Source organism: Emys orbicularis, chromosome 4 (genome assembly GCF_028017835.1).
Source record: "Emys orbicularis isolate rEmyOrb1 chromosome 4, rEmyOrb1.hap1, whole genome shotgun sequence".
Taxonomy (NCBI): domain Eukaryota; kingdom Metazoa; phylum Chordata; order Testudines; family Emydidae; genus Emys; species Emys orbicularis.
Genome location: NC_088686.1, coordinates 16,734,677 through 16,757,063, shown reverse-complemented (window position 1 = coordinate 16,757,063; position 22,387 = coordinate 16,734,677). Strand labels below are relative to the sequence as shown.

The 22,387-nt window shown below is 42.4% G+C and overlaps 1 protein-coding gene across 1 annotated transcript in view; it reads right to left on the bottom strand.

Moving 5' to 3' along the window:
- The window catches only part of SYNE2 (spectrin repeat containing nuclear envelope protein 2), a 232,829-nt gene that overhangs the window by 5,772 nt on the left and 204,670 nt on the right, over positions 1-22,387 (bottom strand). The window contains exons 99-110 of the mRNA XM_065404096.1: positions 18,757-18,919; positions 13,117-13,304; positions 12,788-12,938; positions 11,703-11,885; positions 8,888-9,025; positions 7,502-7,696; positions 5,760-6,042; positions 5,353-5,421; positions 4,382-4,521; positions 3,823-3,955; positions 1,580-1,791; positions 275-475 (exon numbers count right to left, since the gene is read on the bottom strand). Of these exons, the coding sequence (XP_065260168.1) occupies positions 275-475; positions 1,580-1,791; positions 3,823-3,955; positions 4,382-4,521; positions 5,353-5,421; positions 5,760-6,042; positions 7,502-7,696; positions 8,888-9,025; positions 11,703-11,885; positions 12,788-12,938; positions 13,117-13,304; positions 18,757-18,919 (2,056 nt within the window). The remainder of the gene's footprint in view (positions 1-274; positions 476-1,579; positions 1,792-3,822; positions 3,956-4,381; positions 4,522-5,352; positions 5,422-5,759; positions 6,043-7,501; positions 7,697-8,887; positions 9,026-11,702; positions 11,886-12,787; positions 12,939-13,116; positions 13,305-18,756; positions 18,920-22,387) is intronic.

Sequence of the window (22,387 nt, the reverse complement as noted above, 5' to 3'; positions counted from 1 at the left end):
AAGGGAAGAGATTAGATAACCTCTCAAGTCCCTTCCAGCTCTACATTTCTAAGATTCTATGAAAAACAGTGTAAGTGCTAATTACTACTAGTGTGGTTATCCTGTGCATAAAAAAGGGCACACATTCAAAGAAATCTATAATCTGAGAAAAAATTCAAAGGAACTCCTGATATTCCTGCAACTGCCATACTGTGTCCTCTGATCTACTTATATCAGCTCATTACAAATAAACTCTCATTCGAAGTGTTACAAGACAAATGTTTGCTCTATTTACCTGGCACTGCATTAGGGTTTGTTGTAAACCCCTTCTCCAGTTGTCCATTAAATGAGATACTTTCTCCCAGCGCAAATTCACTTGTCGAAGTCTGTTTTGAAGCTCTTTGGATTCAGTGCTATCTGTTTGCTGGAAGTCTTTGCTGCTCTGATTAACGGAGAACACTAAAGCCTTGTAGTTATCAAAGGCTTTAAGCATGTCCTGAAGAAAGAAGCCGATTAGAACCCTCAGTGAATTATCAATACCTTTTATTGTCCATTTAAAACAATCCTCCACAAACTAAGAAATCAAAAATATTTCAGGGAGTCACTGGATCTGAAAAAGTGTTTTCCAGATATTTCTAGGGAAGACTTTTAAGGCAGAATTTCCTAGTTTCTTGAAGTTGAATACCCATTGGCAACTGAAGGAGCCATAAAGTAATTGCATAAGGTAGAATTTTGCAAGGACCTGGATGTTAAAAATTCTACATTCTATTAGAAGCTCGATAGTATTTACAAGTTTTCAGGACCTTGATTTTACAGTTATTAAATGACTGTGGTAGTGCCTGGACAGAACAAAGGTGATGGCAATGGGTCCTGTCCCAAGAAGCTTATAATCTAAATTATATCTCATCAAAACAAACAAACAAACAAAACCACCACCTTCAGCAATATAGTGCCCCCTAACACCAGGCTGAAATCAAGGGTCCAGCACTGCCTTACAGGGAGGAGTGGCAGCTAGAAATTGGAAGAATCTAGCAATTTCTTGCATATCACCCATCCAAGTACAGACCTGGCTCAGCCCAGCTTAACTTTTAAGATTTAAGAGTATCCTCACAAATAGTGTAGCAACCCGCACTTCATGTTCTGGTGAATGCCAATTTTTATCGTGTCTCAAATTAAATATTGTTCTCTTTCCTAACCTAATATTAATGGAGATAATGAATTTATTCTGCATATTTGATTAATAAATCTTGATGTTCACCGCAACAGAAGTCAATATCTGATAACTGAGGTATGATTCCACCTTTTGAAATAATCCATTAGAAGAACTACACAAAGTGTCCAGTTTCTGGGGCTAGTTGATCCCCTCAATTTGCTGGGAGATGCATAATACCCAGTGCAATTATCAGGAATTGTGCATACAAATCTGCACACATTAGGATAGGAATCTCACATACAGGTGGATGGTAACAGTCTAAAAAACTTTATTGTTAATATAGTATTCACAAATTATAGGAAAAAAAGACTATTTGCTCAGAGAAACAAGTCTTTTAAATAGTAATGACATTCTTAAAACCTCACTTCTCGGTATATGATAACTTACTTTCAGTTTCTTTACTCTTTGTTCCATTGTAGGCATATTGGTTGCAGGCTTTGCTTTCTGTAATTCTTCCAGCTCTTCTTCAGTTTTATCCAGCCAAGCAGTAATATCACTGAGATCAGAGTTCAGTTGTTGCCATTGCTGCAAATTCTGTTTCATTCTAAGTTTATTTCTTAGGTCCTGAGCTTGTATGAGCTCCCATCTCTCAATAACACCTACAGTGATATACCAAGAAATGCTTTAACACACCAATAATGTGAATATTATTTAAAATAGAACAGAATATTCTTTACAAACTATCAAGTTTAGCGTTTCTAAAGAACCCATTCTGCAATCAGTTTCTGACCAGATATTCTCTTTCTTTGTGTGATGGGGTGTATCAGTCCTGCACTGGGCCGGAGGAGGTTAATCCCATGCTCTGGTCCAGGGAAGCCAAGCCCCCTCACCCATGCTGGGCATGCTCCAACTGGAACCACAGTATAAGAGGGAGCAGCTCAGCTGAGTCTAGGCTGACCATCTGTTAATTGTGCTGCAGGCTCCTGCTGGGAGAGTGCGGGAGTCACCAGATGCCAACGCCAGCCAGGTTAGTGCCTCTACCAAACCCCAGCTAACTGCCAAGGCAACGATTGCCGAGGGATCCCCTGCACTGGAAGAAGGGGTAGGAAACGACCCAGGGAAGGGGCGGTAGTGATGGGTGACTGAGACTGAGCAGCGAGGTATCAGTTCCCTCGGGTCCTGGGTTGGGACTGGGTGAAGGGTAGGCCCAGGTCCCCCTACTCCATCTGACCTACCGTGGACACCGCCGACGTGCAGGGAGGTGAATTGGGCCATACAGCCCTGGGAAGAAAGGCGGCTACCTAGACTTTGGCCACTAGGTCCTATGTCCTGAACCCCAGGACAGCCCTACTGACTCTGGCCATTGGGCCATACTGCCCTGGGAAGGAAGGCGGCTACTTAAGACTTCAGCCTTAGGCCTTTCTGTCCTGAACCCCAGGCCTGTCTTAGTGACTTAGGCTGCGGGGCCATACTGGCCCAAGGGGCTGACAGGTATATCTGCCCTGCGACACCTTGTATAGAAATACCATAATAACATTATTATAATGTACTACTTGTATCCTGAAAAGTCAGCTTTACAACTAGATATACAACCTATACAGGTTACCTGACAATTATTTGGAAAATAGTGACACTACACAGGAATTTTTTCTACAGTAAGTGAGGAAAACTTTATCGAGACAAAAATACAGAAGAAATATAGAAAGGTAGAATGTAATTATCCAGACTGAATTTGGCAAAAACAACAGGATTAACCACCAAAGTAAATACAAGTGGCCAAGTTTTATGTATCATCTGAAAGAGGCATTTCCGGCAGCATCATGCTACATAAAACCATGTTGGGGTATTGCTTCTGTGCTGACTGAGAAGAAAGAGTGCCAAACCACTCAATCACCAACATCACTTCCCATAGCACATAGGTCTGCCTTGGAGATCTACCATCCACACAGTGACCTGGCTTGATGCTGGTCAAAGTGTGAGAACTGATGCAGTCACAGCATAAAATGGTTGGTATAGCTGCAATTTATCACTGTCACTCTACTGGAGGTTTGTAATTATGGTACACACCTGATCTTATGAAGGTCTCGGAAAACACCTGAGACCAGAAAACACGGTCTTGTAAGGTTAAGGGAGCCCGCTCAACTGTCTCTGTTCTTAGTATGGACCTGCTCTACAGTGAAAAATGTAGCAAACATTACCAAGCCTTGGTTAATCAAGAGCTTATGTAAATGGGAGCTGTAATATACCATTATTGCCTTAATGGTTGGAGTACAAGTTACTGAGAAAACAAGTTATGCCAATCTTGTTTTAGTCAAAGTAACATACTTCTTGGCTTCAGTGAAGAATTTTCACAGTCTGATTAAAAATCCCTTGAAGTGACTAGAACCTCACTGAAATGAATGGGAACAATTTCACTTTTATCAGTAAGGAGACAAAAGTCAAGTATATGATGAGTCTGAAACTCTTGAGTAGTAGGGCTGAGAATTCAGCAATAAACACAGGTCAGACAATGTCAAGTGAGAAGAAGGCTTAGCAAATGTTAGCAAAATCCATCCTTTTGGAGAGCAGTGGTACATCTCTTCTCAATGTAAGTGCACTGTCATGTTGTCTTTGCTTTGTTAACTTGTGAGTCACATAATAAACCATTTCATAACAGCCATTATTCATTTCTTTACATTGTTTATCTTTACCTGTACCTGATTGCTTCTCTGCAGCTGCAATGGTCACAAGCCCCTGTTCATTTTGGGGCTCATCATTCAATATAGCAGATACTTCTTTCACACTGTCCGTGCTCCCACTGCTTGCAGACACTAGCGGTTTAACCTAGAATTATTTCATAGGTTTATTAAACTCACATGCTGTGAATGCCCATGAACCTTCAAGTTGCATGCACATTAGTATAAAAGGTGGTAGGGTGTAGGTTTTTGAGAGTTACACTTAATAAAGGTGCAGCAGGCCAGTTTCACTACTGCTGGAAACCAACCACTAAGAATGAGCTCTCTTCTGGCTTCCCCGCTGCCTTGGGCACAGTCACCCTGGCAATTCCCTCTTTGCCATCAGGGCAGCTCTTTGAATGACCAGAAATGGGAGGAGTAGCAGGCTGTGTTTAGGCAGACCCCTTCCCCTCTTCCAGCCTGCATGCTGGGAAAGGATACTTTGAACCTAGAGTTTCTAAGATTGTCCTGGAGTCTCCAGGAATTAATTAATCTTTAATTGCTTAGAATTAATGTCCACAGATCTGGAACTCACATAGCCTGGTTTATATGGGGAACTTGTCTCTGGGCTGCCAGACCGCACATTTCTCACCATCTCTGCCTGGTGGTATTGATGTTTTCTGCAGGCTGGGCTATCCGGGGAATGCCATGTAAGAGCTTCTGAAATGGATTTTCCTGCCACATAAAAAAATAAAATAAATTAAAAAACCCTGAATCTGAGCCCCTCAAGTCTGTAGTGAAACATTTACGTTTTAAATAAATTAAGACGTGTTCTGAAGAATATGGCACCAAGTGATGGCATCAAAATGACAGTTCTGCAGCTTCCCTTGCAAAGCATGCACATTTGCAAAATGTCAACAGTAATCCAGAAGGTAATGAAATGACAGCCATGCAGTTATGGGACATTTTATTTTCTTCTGAAAATGTTTGGCTGCAGTATGATTTAAAACAAGAAAAGAAAAGTTTGCGCCGTAGTTTTGGGAAGTTCCCATTCCCATGATACTATCATTTTGCTGCAATGCATGACAAGTGAGTTAAGAATAGACCTGTCCTGACTGGAAGAGAATAGTGAATGCTCATTTGGGATTTAACGGATGGCATGCCCAAGGCTGTCACACACAATGCAAAATGATAAGCGATAGTTAAAGTGCTGCTTTTACTTGCAAAAGTAAACTACTGTCTCAGTAAATGGGTGATTACAATCAACAAGGAAAAAAAAATAATACCCAGACCAAACCACCATGAAAGCTGAAAGATTTTGGATCAATATAATGAAATGCACATTAACCATCTCTGCATCTGACAGGAAAATTCTAAATGGCATGTTCTTGAATGCTTTGTAATGTACATGTGTTTCTACTGCAGCGTAAAAACACCATGACACAATGGCACATGGTGTCCACACAAGGCAGGAAATCAGACGTTACATATGAAACAGGTTTAGGAATATAGCGTGCGCCACAGGGAGATTGCCATGTTCAGACACATGCATTCGCAGGTGCCTACCAGAAGATGCTTTCAAAGTTTTTGTGGTCATTTTAAGATATGCCTCAGGATTTTCAGTGATTTCTACATCTGAAAGAGAATAACGTCATTTTCCTCACTGGACAAATATTCAATATTTACTGAATATGAAATAGAAACATCTGAAATATTGACTGACTGAAAGGAAAAACTTCATTACTATTTTCATCAGACATTTTTAGAAAACAAAGAATTTGGGGGGCATTCAAAACTTTGTTTGGTTTAGACAAAACTATCCTTTTTGTCCAGACAATATGATGAAGAGTTGGATAACTCTCACATTTTTGTACCATTACAAATTTAAAAAAAACCAAACAAACAGGTGCCACTTCAGGGGTCTTGGAGGTGGCTATACTGAAACAAAAATGTCTGGGATTATTGGCTCTTACCTGAGAGAGCACTGTAGTATGTTCCTTCTTCTTCATCCTCATGAGAGGAAGAGCCCCCTACATCACCTGTGTGATCCCATTCAAGTGGGATGGAGTCAACACTGACAGGGGTCTCACAGCCTGACCTTTCATGAGCTGGTGCAGGGGACACAAGATGGCAAAGGGACTGCTGAGAAGAAGGCACCTCATTTATTGCCTTCTTATGCCACGGATCATTTTGCATTTCTCTTGAGTCTTCTGCATCTGTCTCATTTTCAGATGTATCTTTGTCATCTTCTATCCCCTAAAAATAATTGTTTTATATTGTGATGAATGAACATAGATCTAGGTCACTTAACAAGTGACGCAGTAAGAGGTGGAGAAATACAGAAGATTATTTTTGTGGCAGGCAGACGACAGCCTGTGATGGTCTGTCCCCGCCGTATGTTCTTAAATGGATGGAAAGCCCAGAGAAGATCCTCACTTCTCTCCCCTTCCTTTTCTTCTGCAGCCACAACTTCTATCTCAGCACAGTACTTAGCCCTCCTCCCCATATCACCACTGAGATGCCTCCCTTCTGCAAACAAGAATGGGTAGCCAGTTCCAGTGTGGCACCATCAGGTGGACAATGGGAAGCATTACTCCGCTAATTAAGTTCTTTTTAATAGATGGTATTACTTTTTGAGCCAAAACACACTGAGCATTGGCTAATAGCTCCCAGTGACAAGTAAAGACTGGCGTTAGTCCCCCAAGTGAAAGTGAAGAACAAACCAGGGACACAAATAAATCTATTGTGATTATCCAAAAGAAAATGTTGATGGAATGTTATGGAAGCTAATAAAAGGAATAAAAACTGGTACAAGAATCTGCATGGAACATTTTCAAGCCCTTTACCATTATTGACTAATTAAGCCCCACAACATCCCTGTGATTGGTCTTGTCTCTTGACAAATAAAAAATGAATGGCAAAGCTGGAATGATTACTGAGGAGTTCCTGACCCCTCTGCACTCAATCCTTTAAGACGGGGTGGGCAAACTTTTTGGCCCGAGGGCCACATATAGGTATGGAAATTGTATGGTTTGCCATGAATGCTCATGAAATTGGGGGTTGGGATGAGGGCTAGGATTGAGGGCTCTGGGGTGGGGCTGAGGGGTTGGGGGTGCAGGAGGGTGCTCTGGGCTAGGACTGAGGGATCTGGAGGGCGGGAGGGGGAATCAGGTGTGGGGTAGCGGGCTGGGGCACGGGAGAGGGTCAGGGGTGCAGGCTCTGGGGTGCTCTATCTCAAGCAGATCCCAGAAGCAGCGGCATGTCCCACCCCTCCGGCTCCTACGCGGAGGCACAGCCAGACGGCTCTGCGCGCTGCCCCATCCGCAGGCGCCACCCCTGAAGCTCACATTGGCTGTAGTTCCTGGCCAATGGGAACTGCGGGGGCGGCACTTCGGGAGCAGCCTGCGGAGCCCCCTGGCTGCCCCTATGCATAGGAGCCGGAAGGGGGACATACTGCTGCTTCTGGGAGCCGCGCGGAGCCAGGCAAGTCCCCGACCCCGCTCCCCGGCTGGAGCGGGGCAAGCCCTGGAACCCGCTCCCCAGCAGGAGCTCAAGGGCCAGATTAAAACATCTGGAGCGCTGAATGCAGCCCCGGGCTGTAGTTTGCCCACCCCTGCATTAAGACCATGCTGCTACTCAGCTACTGCTACGCAATGAGTATTTCATTTTCATATCAACACTCTGCCAAAGCACCAAGATCATACTTATCCCTTACAGGATGCCTGGAAGTTAATCTTTGGTGGAATCGAGAGACTCGTCCAAACACTTCCTGACAGTATCTATGCAGTTCCTCCAACTCATCTTCAATCAGGGTAGCATCCAAAGGCTCACTCTTCTGAATCAGCTGCTCTCCAAAAACTATTAGCTGATCGATCTTATTGGTGTTTAGGGTTATTTCCTGTTGGAAACCCTATATTGAACATACATAAGAAATGGTTACTTAAGCAATGTTTCTTTCTTGCCTGTGCTTGAGGCTGTCCTTCTGTTCTAGCATTGTAAAGTGAAAGGAATCTGAACACGGGCACAGTCATCTATCTTCTTTTGGCAGATAGCTTTCTATCCACCATCTGTAAAGGTTTGGTTTTTGTTTTGCTAGTAAAAGTTGTGTGAGTGAATTTACTGTGTGAATTTAGGGGCTGATTGAAATTAGCACAAAGTGAAGTTCTCCATCCATGCAACAGGAACAGCACAGGCAATAGCGATTCAAACTTGCCCACACTATCCAGTTGATGTACCTCAAATGTGTGAAAGAGTAGGCTATTCCTCATGCCTACGCAAAGCCTTCCAGTAAGCACCCCGGTACCAATGACTGTATTTGTGATGTAGGGACCTAGCCACTAAAACCTGAATGCATTCCATCTTTGCTATTGAAATAGATGGCAAAAACTTCTGGTCACCATTAGCTTGAACAAGTGACCTTAGGTAACTTGAACCATCATGTCCCCCTTGCCACTAAGTCACCTTTTGAACTTTGCACATATATAAACTGAATATATGCTGTGGAACAACAAGTGTTATGGGGGAAGGACAGAAGAGGACTGCTGAAAGGAAAATCAACTTAATTATTCATGTAGCAAAGAATTAATACCTTCCTGAAGGAATGTCACAAAAGCTAGTATACATGTGCGTGATTGAAATTTTAAAAGAATACACCTCCCAAATATGCTACATTATATTAAAAATCCTCATGGGAGATAATAATAATATTACAGAACTGGACCTATCTTCAGGTTGGCTAACAGATTCTAAATTTTGATTTTAGGTATATAGCTCTTTTGTGATTGCTGTTTATGTTTACCCAGATTTAAGCTATCTTTCAAGTTTAATATAACTGTCATTGACACTACGTTGTAAGGGGGAATGGAAAGATAGAATTGAAGACTCTGAATACTGAACTTACATTTTATAGAAAGTATTTTTTATGTTGAATTGTACAATTATTTTTTTGAAGTTTACTGATCCTATAACAAATATGATCTGATGGACATAATGTATGTTGTCATGAAATTAGCCCATAGATAACTGGCAGGCATTATCAATAGACTACAGACTGACATTATCCTCTTTGTTCTGTAAAACAGCTATTTTGAATGATACATACGTTTAATTGCCGCATTTTGTCATCAAAGTTACTCTCTGAGAAGTGTTCCACATTTGTCAGCTGAAGGTCCATTTCTGTGAGCCACACAAGAATGCTTTCCCTTGTTCCCTCAAACTCATCTCTCTGGTTGGTGAAGTACTGAATAAGAAAAGGGCAGCTGTACATTATTAGTTTAGTTACTGAATAAAGATTGTCATAGGAGCATTTTAAAACTGGCATTTTCTTTCAGAATTGCTGTTCATTTTAAATAGACGTGTGTAAGGCCTTGTCTACCCACCAGAGATAGTCTAAGTTGGGTATACTTAAAGCAGTACAACCCCTGCTAGCACGGACACTGTTATACTGATATAAAGGTGTTTATGCCACACAGGAAGGGGAATGAGGTATATGAATATAAAGCACCTTTATACCAGTATAACTACACCCACACTAGGGGGGGGTGTCCTGGTATAACTATACTGGTAAAAAAATCAAAAAATCCACACCCCTAATCCACATAGTTCTACCAGTACAAAAACCGTGTTTAGACTAGGGTTTAATTGTTTTTGCTGCTAACTTTAGCAGCTAGTTTAGATAAAGGAAACAAGTCCCATCTCTAATTAAAATTAATCATCAAAATTAGCAAAATGATTAATTAGCTGGAATGTGGAAATACTCTCAAGTGTAATTATCATGCCATTTGGTGTTAAAGCCATTTGTATAAATTTGTTCTACTTCCTGCTGTCTCCCACCTGGGTGGATATCAGAAGAGGAGCTTTCTCCATCATAGCCTGCTAAATAGCTCCCAAACAATAAATACACTGAAGAAAGATTAGGTAAAAGAGTACAAATGACACCTTCTAACTGCAGGTTTGCTCCCTTTGCTTGGTTACAGTCAGTTCTGCTGATTTGGGGGGATATATTTTTCTTCCTGGCGCTTGCTGGGAACTTGCTATATCATAAATTGGGCTGTGACTAGCTTTTCCAGGCCACAGCACAGGTATTTGAGCCCTGAAGTCAGTTTAACCAGCTCAGAGAGGATTACCTAAGTATTAGAACGAGCCTGATACTCGTTTGCTGCTCCCCTCCACTGTGGCTCACGTTGCAGGAAAAAGGAGGTCTGGTCAAAGAAAAGGGTGTGGCCAGTATGCCCCTTCACCATAACTTGGACATTTTCAACCCTGTCACAAACCAGCATAAATTACAGCGGCCTTGTACAACACTACACCAGGATCTAGGGAGAGAACTTTCAGCTTCTTTTGCACCCCAGCCCCACTCTGTGCAATTCAGTTGAACCTCAGGACGTTGCCCTCTAAATTCAGAAAGGCACAGAGTTATATTCAGTCTTGGAACAGATAGGTGCAATTCCAATTAAGTTAGAAGAGATGCACCTACTTACTCCAGTGCTGAAATTACCCCAACAGTAGGTGTGAGGGAGTTCAAAGCAAAAAGGGATGTGGTTAAGCTAGGGAGGTGTATTCTGTGTAAAATGTGCTTATGCTTTAGCCATGAAAAGCCCTATTTATGACACTGCAGGCCCCCAGCAAGCCTATATTTCGTGCAGCAGCCCCCGGAGCCTTGTTTAGCATCAGGATTGCCACTCAGCATAGGTCACCTGGTTCATAAGGCAAATGAAGAAGTCAAAGTAAAGTCTCTCAAACTCTGCCAGAAGTTAAGCAGAGCGCATCATGTACCATGAACACAGCCACAAAAGGGTGCTGGGTCAGAAGAGAGGCAGAACAGGAGCAGTACTACCTGGGGGAGGGGTGAAAGATGTGCTCTCCAAAATATTGCCTGTTACTCCCCTACTCTACACCTTCCAGCAGCGCTGGTTAAAGTCAATCTATTTGTTAAGGACAAATGCCACCAAATGGCCTCCCTATGAGGTGCCCTCAAGCACTGATTGGTAACTTACACACCTTGCTGCAGTCACTGCTGGTTGCACTTTACTGAAAAAAACAAAAGGAAGTATTTCTTCACACAATGCCCAGTCAACCTGTGGCACTCTTTGCCAGAGGATGTTGTGAAGGCCAAGACTAGGGTTCAAAAAAGAACTAGATAAATTCATGGAGGATAGGTCCATCAATGGCTATTAGCCAAGATGGGCAGGGATGGTGTCACTAGTCTCTGTTTGCCAGAAGCTGGGAATGGGTGACAGGGGATGGATCACTTGATGATTACCTGTTCTGTTCATTCCCTCTGGGCACCTGGCATTGGTCACTGTCAGAAGACAGGATACTGGGCTAAATAGACCTTGGGTCTGACTCAGTATGGCCGTTCTTATGTTATGTTCTTATGACTGCAGCATCCCAGTTTGGATTGACAGACTTTCTTGGGATAACTTTATCCACGTCTCCATATTTAGTTCTAGTTAAGAACAAAGGCCAGCTTCTTGTACCTGACTCCTGTGCCAAGCCCTTTCCCCCCAGCCCTGGTTGCAGGAGTGTCAGAGGTGGGGTAGGGTGTGCCAGGAGCACAGCTATCCCTAGGGAACCACTGCCACCTTGGGTAGATTAGAGCAGCAGATTCCACCCTGAAAATCGGAGCTATAACAGGCTGCCTGATGGCATCCCTTGTCTTCTGTTGCACTAAGTGGAAATCCCGCGCAGCAGAGAACCTGGGGCAAATGTTCAACCTTAGCTTGAGCTGTCTTTGATTTTGCTGGTTTGTGTTCCAGCCTTATTGTTCCTTACATAAACTTTGGGTTTTGCATTTATAAATGCAAAATCTAACTGTAGAGATGAGCATTCTCATAACAACTTTGCACTTAGGTAGTGTTATTTCTACATGGGCCTCACAGTGCTTTACACTAACCCGCACAACACCCTGCAATTACCTTCAGTCTTCTTAGAATGGCAGCAACCCGTTTCTGGAGATTGTCCCAGCGCTGGTTGCCTTCATGTACCATCTGTTTCAGCTTGCTGGCTGAATCTGTACGATTCTCCCGGGCAAGCCGCCTATATTGTTTATTGATTAGCTCCAGCTGAGTGAGTCGCTCATGAATTTGTCGTTGAAATGCCTGTAATGCAAATTTAGTAATCTTATTCCTTTGCACTTCGGAGAAAGGATCGATAAAATACTGCAATCATGGAACAGAAAAATCAGATCCTCAGAATCAATCAAAACCATGATTATGTTTTATCACCACAACCTGCCCTCAGATGTGTGTTTACAGCTCCCCACTGAAGTCACAGGACGTGAGAGCACATACGCAATTTGTCCTACTTACAGAATTTAGTCTATTACAGTTTCTTGTCCAATTGGAAATAAATGATCACATCCAAAATAAATGTAGTATACAATAGCTTGCAATCTCTTAGACTTTTATAAGCAAAACAAACAGCTGAGTTACACGAGCAAATAAAATGTAGCTTTTAATAATCTACTATTAAGGACTGTTTAGAGGATCATCAACTGCTTGGAGAAAATGTGTCTAAAAGCAGTTCAAACACTGGCCCCAGGAACTAATACAAGGGCACAGTCTATTTGTTAGAGCCAGAGCCAGTGCTAGGCATAAGCAGAGTAAGCAATTGCTTAGAGCCCCAAGCTGCTCAAGGGAGCCCCTATTCATTATTAGCATGTGTTGGGGCCCCCCAAAATATTCCTGCTTAGGCCCCCCAATGGGCTAGTACCACCTCTGGTTAGAGCAAATAAGTATCAGGAATGTTGGGTTCTGTTCCCAACTCTGTCACTGACTTGCTGCCTAATGCTGGGGAAGTTATTTAACCTCTCTGTCCCACCGTTTGCCTATCCGAAAGATGGGTTTAAGCGTATTCCTGTATCTCGGAGAGGAGCTGTGAAGTCTGTAAAGAGCTTTGAGAGGCTCAGATGAAAGGTGCTTTATATGTGCAAGAATCAGTATTCTCAATAAGCACACATGATGTCTGTGAAACATCAATAGCTGAAATGAAAAGTGTTCACCTCAAACTTCTTCAGCTCCTCTTTGGCATTTGTGTATAAAACTTCGGAAGAGTTGGGATAAGCTGCTGTCCTTTCGGCTGATTTCAACCAGTCTTCAAAGCGAGAATAGTCATCCAAAAACTTCTGCCACAGGCGCCAGGTTTCCTCAATTCTGAGTTGGGGGGTAAGAGGGAAGAAAGGCTCTGCTTTATCACAAGCTTGCCAATCATGTCTCAACAATTTTTGCTTTTCTCTTCAAAATTTGGTTCATGTAGAATGCAACAAAATATCGCATATCGAAATATCGCACAGTTACATACACGTCCTAGACGTGTCAGAAAAGGACTCACTTCATTCGCCTCTCCATAGACATGGAACAAATGTTTCTCCACCGTCTGTCCAGACTCCTGGTAGTCTGCTGGATGGAGTCACATTCTGTCTCATTAGCACATGCATCTGAATCGCTCAGCAACTTTTCACAGATATTAAACACAGATTCTACCCCTTCACTGTGCTGCTCAATGTCTCGTTGCAGATCCTGTGATTAGGAAATAAAAATAGTTTAATTAACAAGCAATTAAACATATACATTCCCTTGTAATAGGTTGTAACGGACAGAGAAGAGTGATGCAATTTTAGTTTTAATGAAAGGACTTCCAGAATGTGTTGAACAAATGACAAACTGAAAGAAGAGATCAGAGAGCTGTCATGAGAAAGTGCATTCTTCCCCATTTAATTTCTCAGTGAAAGTCCAATATCTTCATTAATAATTTGGACAAGTATAATACACATTCAAAATCCAAACCACACATTCTACATTGTAAATATGTAAAGACAAATGTATTTGTTTTTACAATATCAGACAGCATCTCCTTCTTGGTTTATTCCACTATAAACTATAGCGGTGAATACACAGGATAATTCATAACCTCAGTGAATGCAAGAGTATAATTCACGTCACTCTGGTAATATCACAAACTGCAGAAGAGTGGCACACACCAAAGAGTCACATCTGCAATTTTTCAGTTTCTCCCTCTGGGATCATCTACTCCATGGTATCATTTAAAAATGCAAAGTAAAGTTCTCTTGTCCAATCTGCACTATGTATTTTCTTCTCCAGAGTCTGTACTTCCATTGCATATGTGACACGTATCCCATATGTGCAACTCCAATGAGACCAATGCAATAAATGCAGAATGTGCAATAGATATCCAAAGTGCAGGGTCAGAGAAGAAAACATCATCTGAAATGCTATTAAAAAGCCACCCCATGCAACCCTAGGGACTTGAGAAATACCATTTAATATTAACCACGTTTACATTTTTATGACCTCTTCCTGGCTCCACTACGGAAGATGCAATGACTCTGCCGGAACTTTATTGCAACACAAGCAAACAATGTCAATGGGAAATCTCATTAAATGGTAATGCCAATTCCACCAGCACTCCTGAACAAGAAATCCATCGCTGGTTTTGTTCTTGATTTTACAGCCCAGGGAGAACCCACAGGAATAGAGAAGAACACAAGGACTTAAAGGAAGATGCTCTCAGGAATTAATAAAAGACGAACAGTTTAACTTCAAAATGTTAGCACAAAAGGACCAAAACCCCACCGGCTGATCTAAGTGAGAGTAGCATGTGTACCTGAAAGCAGAACTAAGCCATAAGTGACCAAAGTTAAAGTATATAGAGTATTTTACATAAAAAGAAATATTCTTGGAGTTAATGAAAAGCTGCTGCTATTGATAATGATTTATGACATCATCCGTACTACTCACAGAGGTTTCTTTCTGAGGCTGCTAGAACACCAACTAATGCCAGAGTTTTGTATGTATCTTGCTAAAATTCAAATCTGTCTAGTTTGTTATCTAACCACATAGAGAAGAATGTGACTTGAACCTCTTGGGCCAGATTCTGCCGCCCTTATTCACTTTGCCCGTGAGTTACTCCTTGAGAAGCACCATTGATTTCAATGGGACTATTCACAGAGGGCTAGACTGTGACTTTAGGCAAGGGGGGGTGATACACAAGCTGGCTATCCCAGTAGTACCTTTGTGCTGAATCACCACTTTGAGTAACAATTCTACCCTGATTCCTCCTTGCCACTGGAGGTGTAGTAATCTGTTGTTGGCCTATACCAGCAGTTTGTTACTATCCTCCCATTCCCCCAGTGGCTCAGCTTCTGTGCGTGGAGGGTGGGGAAGTGGAGGCAAGGTTCTGTCCTGTCCCTAATCTCCCACTCCATGGAGGGAGTAAGCAGACAATTAGCCTTACTTACTCCTATCCACCTGGACCAAGAGCAAGGTAGAGGGATAAGGAGTGGTGGGGAGGTGTCTTACTCCTCTGTGTGAATCACCGTCTAGCCCAGAGTAACATATTGTTCAGCACGAGTGTCAAAATCTAACCCGTGTTTTTCTGACTGACTGCAATGTGTATTGTTACAGTCTTCCTGTTTGCGGACAGCTCAGCTGTTCTTTGGTTCTCTGTTACTTTTGCCTGGTAGTTCTGGAACTTCTGGAAAGCAAGAGCAGTAATCCTTATACAGATGCTAAAAGAAGATCCAGCACAGGATTTAAATAGGTTACTATGGATTCTAGGCTGTTCTCTCTACGCAAGAAGACGCTTGTCTTTTGAATCTGCCGCCTGTACATAGGGACAGATTCCACTCTCTGTTACGCTGCTGTAAATCTACGACTGACTTGAGGGATGTTACTCTGGACTTACTTACATTGGTGTAACTGTGATCAGAATCTTGCCCACAGAGTACAAAAACTATTCTATTAATGCAAAAGTGTCTTGCTGATACTACCAAAGTATTGTTATTATCCGTTATGTTTTGGTTCATATAATAACTTCAGTCAGAATCCTTGCTGCTATCACAACTGCTTAATTAAAATGATGTTAAATCTCATTAAGGTGGCAAGACAAACAAACTAAAACACACTAAATGATGAGGCAGAAAACATGCATACAGAACAAAAAACTCCTCAATTCATTGCTCAAAGTTTATTAGACTTAATTATTTAACTGGCCCTACAATGCTGGACTCCTCCTGCAATACTGAGACATCTTTAATTTGTATTTTAAATCTTAAACAGAATGCCTTATGTTGCAATCTTCAACCTGTAGATGAATGAAACATGTTATAAAAGCATCTCCGCCTGCAAACAATTACCCAGAGTTTTAGAATTAACAGTTATTCAAGACAGCATACATAGCACCTTTGTGATCATGGATGTCCAACATAAAAGAATCCATTAAGACATATTCCTCACCATTAGGCTGTATCCATCAAAATATTTTTTGAAATAAAACCAAGGAAGATCTTTTCAAACCCCTATGTGAATGCAACAAGCAAAGCTTAGTGAAAGGCTTTCCGCTTTGAGCTCTTTAGAGTGAGCACTACCTTGCCATATCCAGTGTGTTTAAAGGTTACAGCAGAAGGAGGCTAGGGGTGTCTCAGACTTCTTTGTTTAAAATGAAATCCAAGCAACCAAACAGTAGCTTATTCTATAGGACTCTGAGGAGTAAATAATGTATCTTTGCAGCTGAAGTCTGAATGGCCATAGTAAAAATAAATTAATTCGGACACAATTCTTTTGTGTCCCAAGTCTCTGTTTTCTGCTCCCAGGAGGAGCTATCTAGGGTGTCAGCCGGGCATAATTTATCACAGCCTATGGAAGCTAAAAGGTTTGAATGAGGGGAAAATAATTACTTGTTATTTACAGAACCGTTACCATTGCAGATTAACCATTAAACACTGGGAGCCAAAGGCCACCCTTGCTGCTGCCTGCATGCGCAGCTCCTCCCACTGAAGTCAATGGGAGCCATGCCCACTACCTCTGCGAAGGGTGAGTCTGACCCTGACGGTAACTTCTCCTGAAGTGCTGTGTTGGGCTCTGTGGAAAGGAAGCTCAAATAATTCCACAGGGAATGGAGCTCTCATATCTGGATTAGTCACGGTCATTTTTCTCAGACAAAGGAACAGACAGTGGGGCGGGGAGGAAGCGCTTAAGCAGCCATGCATGTTGTTTGCAGGCAGACCTGTAAGCCTCCACTTTTGGAAAGTTTAGCCCTAAACGTTTTAGGGTAAACTATAAATGCCCCTATTATGGTGATGGTCAGAGTTAAGTCGTAGGACCTGTTGTCCCACAGTGGCAGGTATTTTTAATCTGTTTGTGCAGACACTTCAGCCTAGATTGTGCCTTTAGGCACTGCCCCAAGCAAGGGGTGATGATGTATAAATTGCACTGCTCCAGCAGTAGCCTCAGGAGGTGTTGGGACTCAGTGACACTCCTCAGAGCCACAGTCCCCTCCCTGCTTCTCCCATCCACGAGTGGGTGAGTGCAGTAATGCCACCCCTGCCCTGCCTCCCCAAATCAACTCAGCTGTACTAGCTGCTTTGTTAAGGTCCTGCCCGTTCCTGTGAGGAATTCCTGCCTATCTGCCCTGGGGGAAGCAAGCAGGTATGGGTCAAGGTACTCCGTGCAGAGAGGTTCACTCTATCCCTTGCTCCTGTGCATGGGCACAGTCTACGGGCTAGTCTACACTGGCAATGGTAAAAGCGCTGCAGTGCTTTAACGTGGCTTGTGTGGTCGTGGCAGCGCGCTGGGAGGGAGCTTTCCCAGGGCTCTAAAAAAACCCACCTCCACGAGGGGTGCAGCTCCCAGCGCTGGTGCACTGTCTACTCTGGTGCTTTACAGCGCTGAAACTTGCTGCGCTCAAGGTGGTGTTTTTTCACACCCCTGAGCAAGAAAGTTGCAGTGCTGTAAATTGCCAGGGTAGACAAGCCCTACGTCACTGTCTAGCCCTGAAGCATCTGCTGTCTTTAACCGAGCAACGCCCCATCCAAAGAGGAAGAGGATAAGAGAACAAACAACAAGAGAGAGGTGTAGTCACATTGCTTAATGCACTACAGTACTGGAAGGCGGGAAAGGATTTTATGAGTTTTTTTGTTTGTTTCTACAATATTTAAATTTCAAAAACATTCTCTAAGTGTTAAATCCCTATAAAGTGTCTCAAAAATACTCTGTTAAGTGCAGTGTATTGTAGCCAGGTCAGTCTCAGGATATTAGAGAGACAAGGTGGGTGAGGTAATGTCTTTTACAGGACCAACTTCTGTTGATGAGAGAGACAAGTTTTCGAGCCACAAAGGACTCTTCTTCAGGTCTGAGAAAGGTACTTGCAGTGTCACAGCAAAATGCAAGGTGGAACAGATTGCTTAGCATAAATAGTTAGCACATACCATAAGAGACCATTCAAGATAGAGTGGCCCATTAATACCTCTGCAGTCACAGGACAAAAAGAGGGGGTTAGTGGGTTAGAGATTGTTGTAATAAGCCATAAATCCAGTGTCTCTGTTCAATCCATGATTTTTAGTGTCTAGAAGAGTAATGAATTTAAGCTCCCAGCCTCATCTTTTGAAAGTATTGTCGTTTTCTTTTGAGGATGAGGACTGGTAGGTCAGATATAGAGTGATCATTTTGTGAAAAGTGTTCACCCACAGGTGATAAAGTGCTTTTGACTTTTTCTCAGAAAAATGATAAAAGACAAAAAAAATCACCTGCAAAACAATTTCAAAAGATGAGCCTGGGAGCTTAAATTCATTACTTTGCTAGACACTAAAAATCATGGACTGAACGGACACTGTTCAGACAAGAGATACCTTGAGTGGTCCCTTACAATATGTGCTATTCATGCTAAACAATTAGTTCCACCTTGCATTTTGCTGTAACATTGGGAGTACCATTCCCAGACCTGAAGAAGAGCTCTGTGTGGCTCAAAAGCTTGTCTCTATCTCAATAGAGAGATGGTCTAATAAAAGATATTACCTCACCTACCTTGTCTCACTTTGGCAGGAAACAAAATGGCTGAAAATGTGAACAACAGAAACGTCTGTCAAGGAAAGGAAATGGGTGATTTTAAACATAGGACTGATCACAATCAGCATCACTTTAAGCCCATTTATTTCAGATGCTATGATTTCCCCACCTGCTGCTCAGCAAGTCTTTTCTGGATCTCTTGATCATCACAGATGTCATACACAACAGGCTTGGAAAGCTCGGCCTCAATGCGAGCCAACCAGGTGCGAAGGGTACTCATATTTTTGTCTAATGTCTGTATGACAGCAAAGGTCCCTTCCAGTTTCTTCAGCCTGGGGATATTGGAAAGAAAACAGGTTGTTATAAACACATTTAACATGGAAGCAGTATTAGCAGAGGCTCTGGAAATGAAGGAAGTATGATTTATAGAGTATTCTTATCTCCAAACTGACCTGCCTTCTGCAGATTAAAGCCACATTTTAATTATAACCTACCCAAATTGGCACAGTGGATGCCTCCACAGCTGCAGAAAGTCCTAAGTGAGTCATTTAAAGAGACCCCCCCCACAACCTGAAGCAAATACTCACCAGCAACCACACATCACTGAACAAAAACACTGACCCAGGAACCTATCCTTGCAACAAAACCCAATGCCAACTCTGTCCACATATCTATTCAAGTGACATCATCATAGGACCTAATCACATCAGCCATACCATCAGGGGCTCATTCACCTGCACATCTACCAACGTGATATATGCCATCATGTGCCAGCAATGCCCCTCTGCCATGTATATTGGCCAAACCAGACAGTCTCTACGCAAAAGAATTAATGGACACAAATCTGACATCAGGAATCATAATACTCAAAAACCAGTGGGAGAACACTTTAACCTGTCTGGTCATTCAATGACAGACCTGCGGGTGGCTATTTTACAACAGAAAAGCTTCAAAAACAGACTCCAACGAGAAACTGCTGAACTCGAATTGATATGCAAATTAGACACAATCAATTTAGGTTTGAATAAAGACTGGGAATGGCTGAGCCATTACAAACATTGAATCTATCTCCCCATGTAAGTACTCTCACACTTCTTATCAACCTGTCTGTACTGGGCTATCTTGATTATCACTTCAAAAGTTTTTTTTCTCTTACTTAATTGGCTTCTCAGAGTTGGTAAGACAACTCCCACCTGTTCATGCTCTCTGTATGCGTGTATATATATCTCCTCAATATATGTTCCATTCTATGCATCCGAAGAGGTGGGATGTAGCCCACGAAAGCTTATGCTCAAATAAATTTGTTAGTCTCTAAGGTGCCACAAGTACTCCAGTTCTTTTTGCGGATACAGACTAACACGACTGCTACTCTGAAACCTGACATTTAAGGAGATGTTGTGAACAGGGAGTGGCCCTCCTAGCCTCATTCGAGTGCTAGTGGGTTCCTTAGTCATTTCCCTGAGGACATGTATACAGAAAACTTGCCCCAGTGTACATTTTGTGTATTTGAGACAATCCACACACCCCCATCTTCCTGGGGTGCAATGTGACTCCACACTGCACCAAAATGCAGGGCTGTGCACCCCAGGTAGGAGCTGCTCCTTAGTCTTTGAGCTGCATGCTCCATCGCTTGCATAAGTGAAGCCATTTACATCCATGCAAAATGGGTCTAAAACACTAATGGGTCAATTCGGAGCTCTCCTCTCATTTACATCGGTAGTATTTTACAACTATTTGATACAAGTATACATGAGGCAAGGCAGTGGAAAAATCATTATTTTCCCTAGTTTTGTAGGATGGGCTCTTTCTCAAGCTACTCTCACATGTGAATTACAGTTCAATCTGGAAGGACAGGCACCCTGCCAGCAGATTTTGATCCTGCTGGGAATATGTTAAGTGGGTTGTGCTGCCCCACTGAGGGAGATGGTTTGCTACACCAGCTCTATACCTGGGGGATGGGAGTTGTTCTCTAGAGAGAGAGATGGAAGACGTAGGGCATGGGTTGAGCAGTCTGAAGAGAGGAATCTCAGAACAGCCATGCCTTGGGAAAAGGTTTGAACTGCATATATGTGTTGTTTTAGTGTTAATTTCTGTGTTAATAAAGCCAACCCCCAGGAAAAGGGGTGAGTTTGGACACTGCACTCTGTGTGGACTATGCCTCTGACTCTTCTGTTTTCAGCAGATCTGAGGGTTAGGGCACACATCTCTGTGGCTTCCCTAAACAGGCCATCTATACTTTTGTCTCCATAGCAATGGGATATTTTGGCCACATGGACTATGTCCATGCTGGTTTATGCAGAAGAGTGCAACAGAACCCTCTAACATACATGAAACAGAGAGGTGAAGCTAGCATAATAAATCTAAAATGAGAAATTTAAATAAGCCACTGTGAAGAGAGAGAGAGAGAGATGTTTCTGAAAAGGTCCCGCTCTGATTTGCAAGGACAGCAGAGACTGTGGGCCAGATCCATCCCTGGTATACTCCCTCTGTAGTCAATGAAGTTACATCAGGAAGGAATCTGGTTCTGGCTCTCTCTTGCCCAGATGGGTTAACTTTATTTCCCCTCGCTCCCATCTTAGCATCTAAAATAGGCCGAAGTCACAGGTAGTATATCCATTCATCTGCTCCAGGATGGTGATTCCTGTGTACCTGTTTTGTACGGGTAAATTTACAATTCCTGATTGATGATTTCCATGGGAAAGGTAGATTACTACTCTGCCGTGGCAGCTATTGCCCTGCTTCAACAATGTTTTGGAAATGCTTTTTCAGATACGACAAGGGAGCTTGATATTATAGTACAGCAAATGGCTCTAGTCCAACTGGATATAAGAATGGCCATACTGAGTCATCTAGCCCAGTATCCTGTCGTCTGACAGTGGCCAATGCCAGGTGCTTCAGAGGGAATGAAAAGAACAGGTAATCATAAGTGATCCATCCCGTGTCGTCCACTCCCAGCTTCTGGCAAACAGAGGCTAGGGACACTCAGAACATGGTGTTGCATCCCTGCTAATAGCCATTGATGGACCTGTCCTCCAGGAACTAATCTAGTTCTTTTTTGAACCCTGTAATAGTTTTGGCCTTCACAACATCCTCTGGCAAAGAATTCCACGGGTTGATTCTGTGTTGTGTGAAGATGTGGTTCCTTTTGTTTGTTTTAAACCTGCTGCCTATTACTTTCATTGGGTGACCCATATTTCTTGTGTTACGTGAAGGAGTGAATAATATTTCCTTATTCACTTTCTCCACACTAGTCAAGATTTTATAGACCTTTATCATATCCGCCTTTTGTCGTCTCTTTTCCAAGTTGAAAAGTCCTAGTCTTTTTAATCTCTCCTCATATGGAAGCTGTTCCATAACCCTAATAATTTTTGTTGCCCTTTTCTGGAACCTTTTCCAATTCCAATATATCTTTTTTGAGATGGGGTGATCAGATCTGCACTCAGTATTCAAGGTGTGGGTGTACCATGGATTTATAGAGAGGCAAAATGATATTTTCTGTCTTATTATCAACCCCTTTCCTAATGGTTCCTAACATTCTGTTAGCTTTTTTGACTGCCACTGCACATTGAGTGGATATAAGTGATCCATCCCCTGTCATCCACTCCCTGCTGGCTATGTTTTCAGGCAACTACCCCAAGATCTCTTTCTTAAGTGACAGATAATATAGATCCCATCATTTTATATGTATAGTTGGGATTATGTTTTCCAATATGCATTACTTTGCATTTATCAACATTGAGTTTCATCTGCCATTTTGTTGCCTAGTCACCCAGTTTTGGGAAATCCTTTTGTAATTCTTT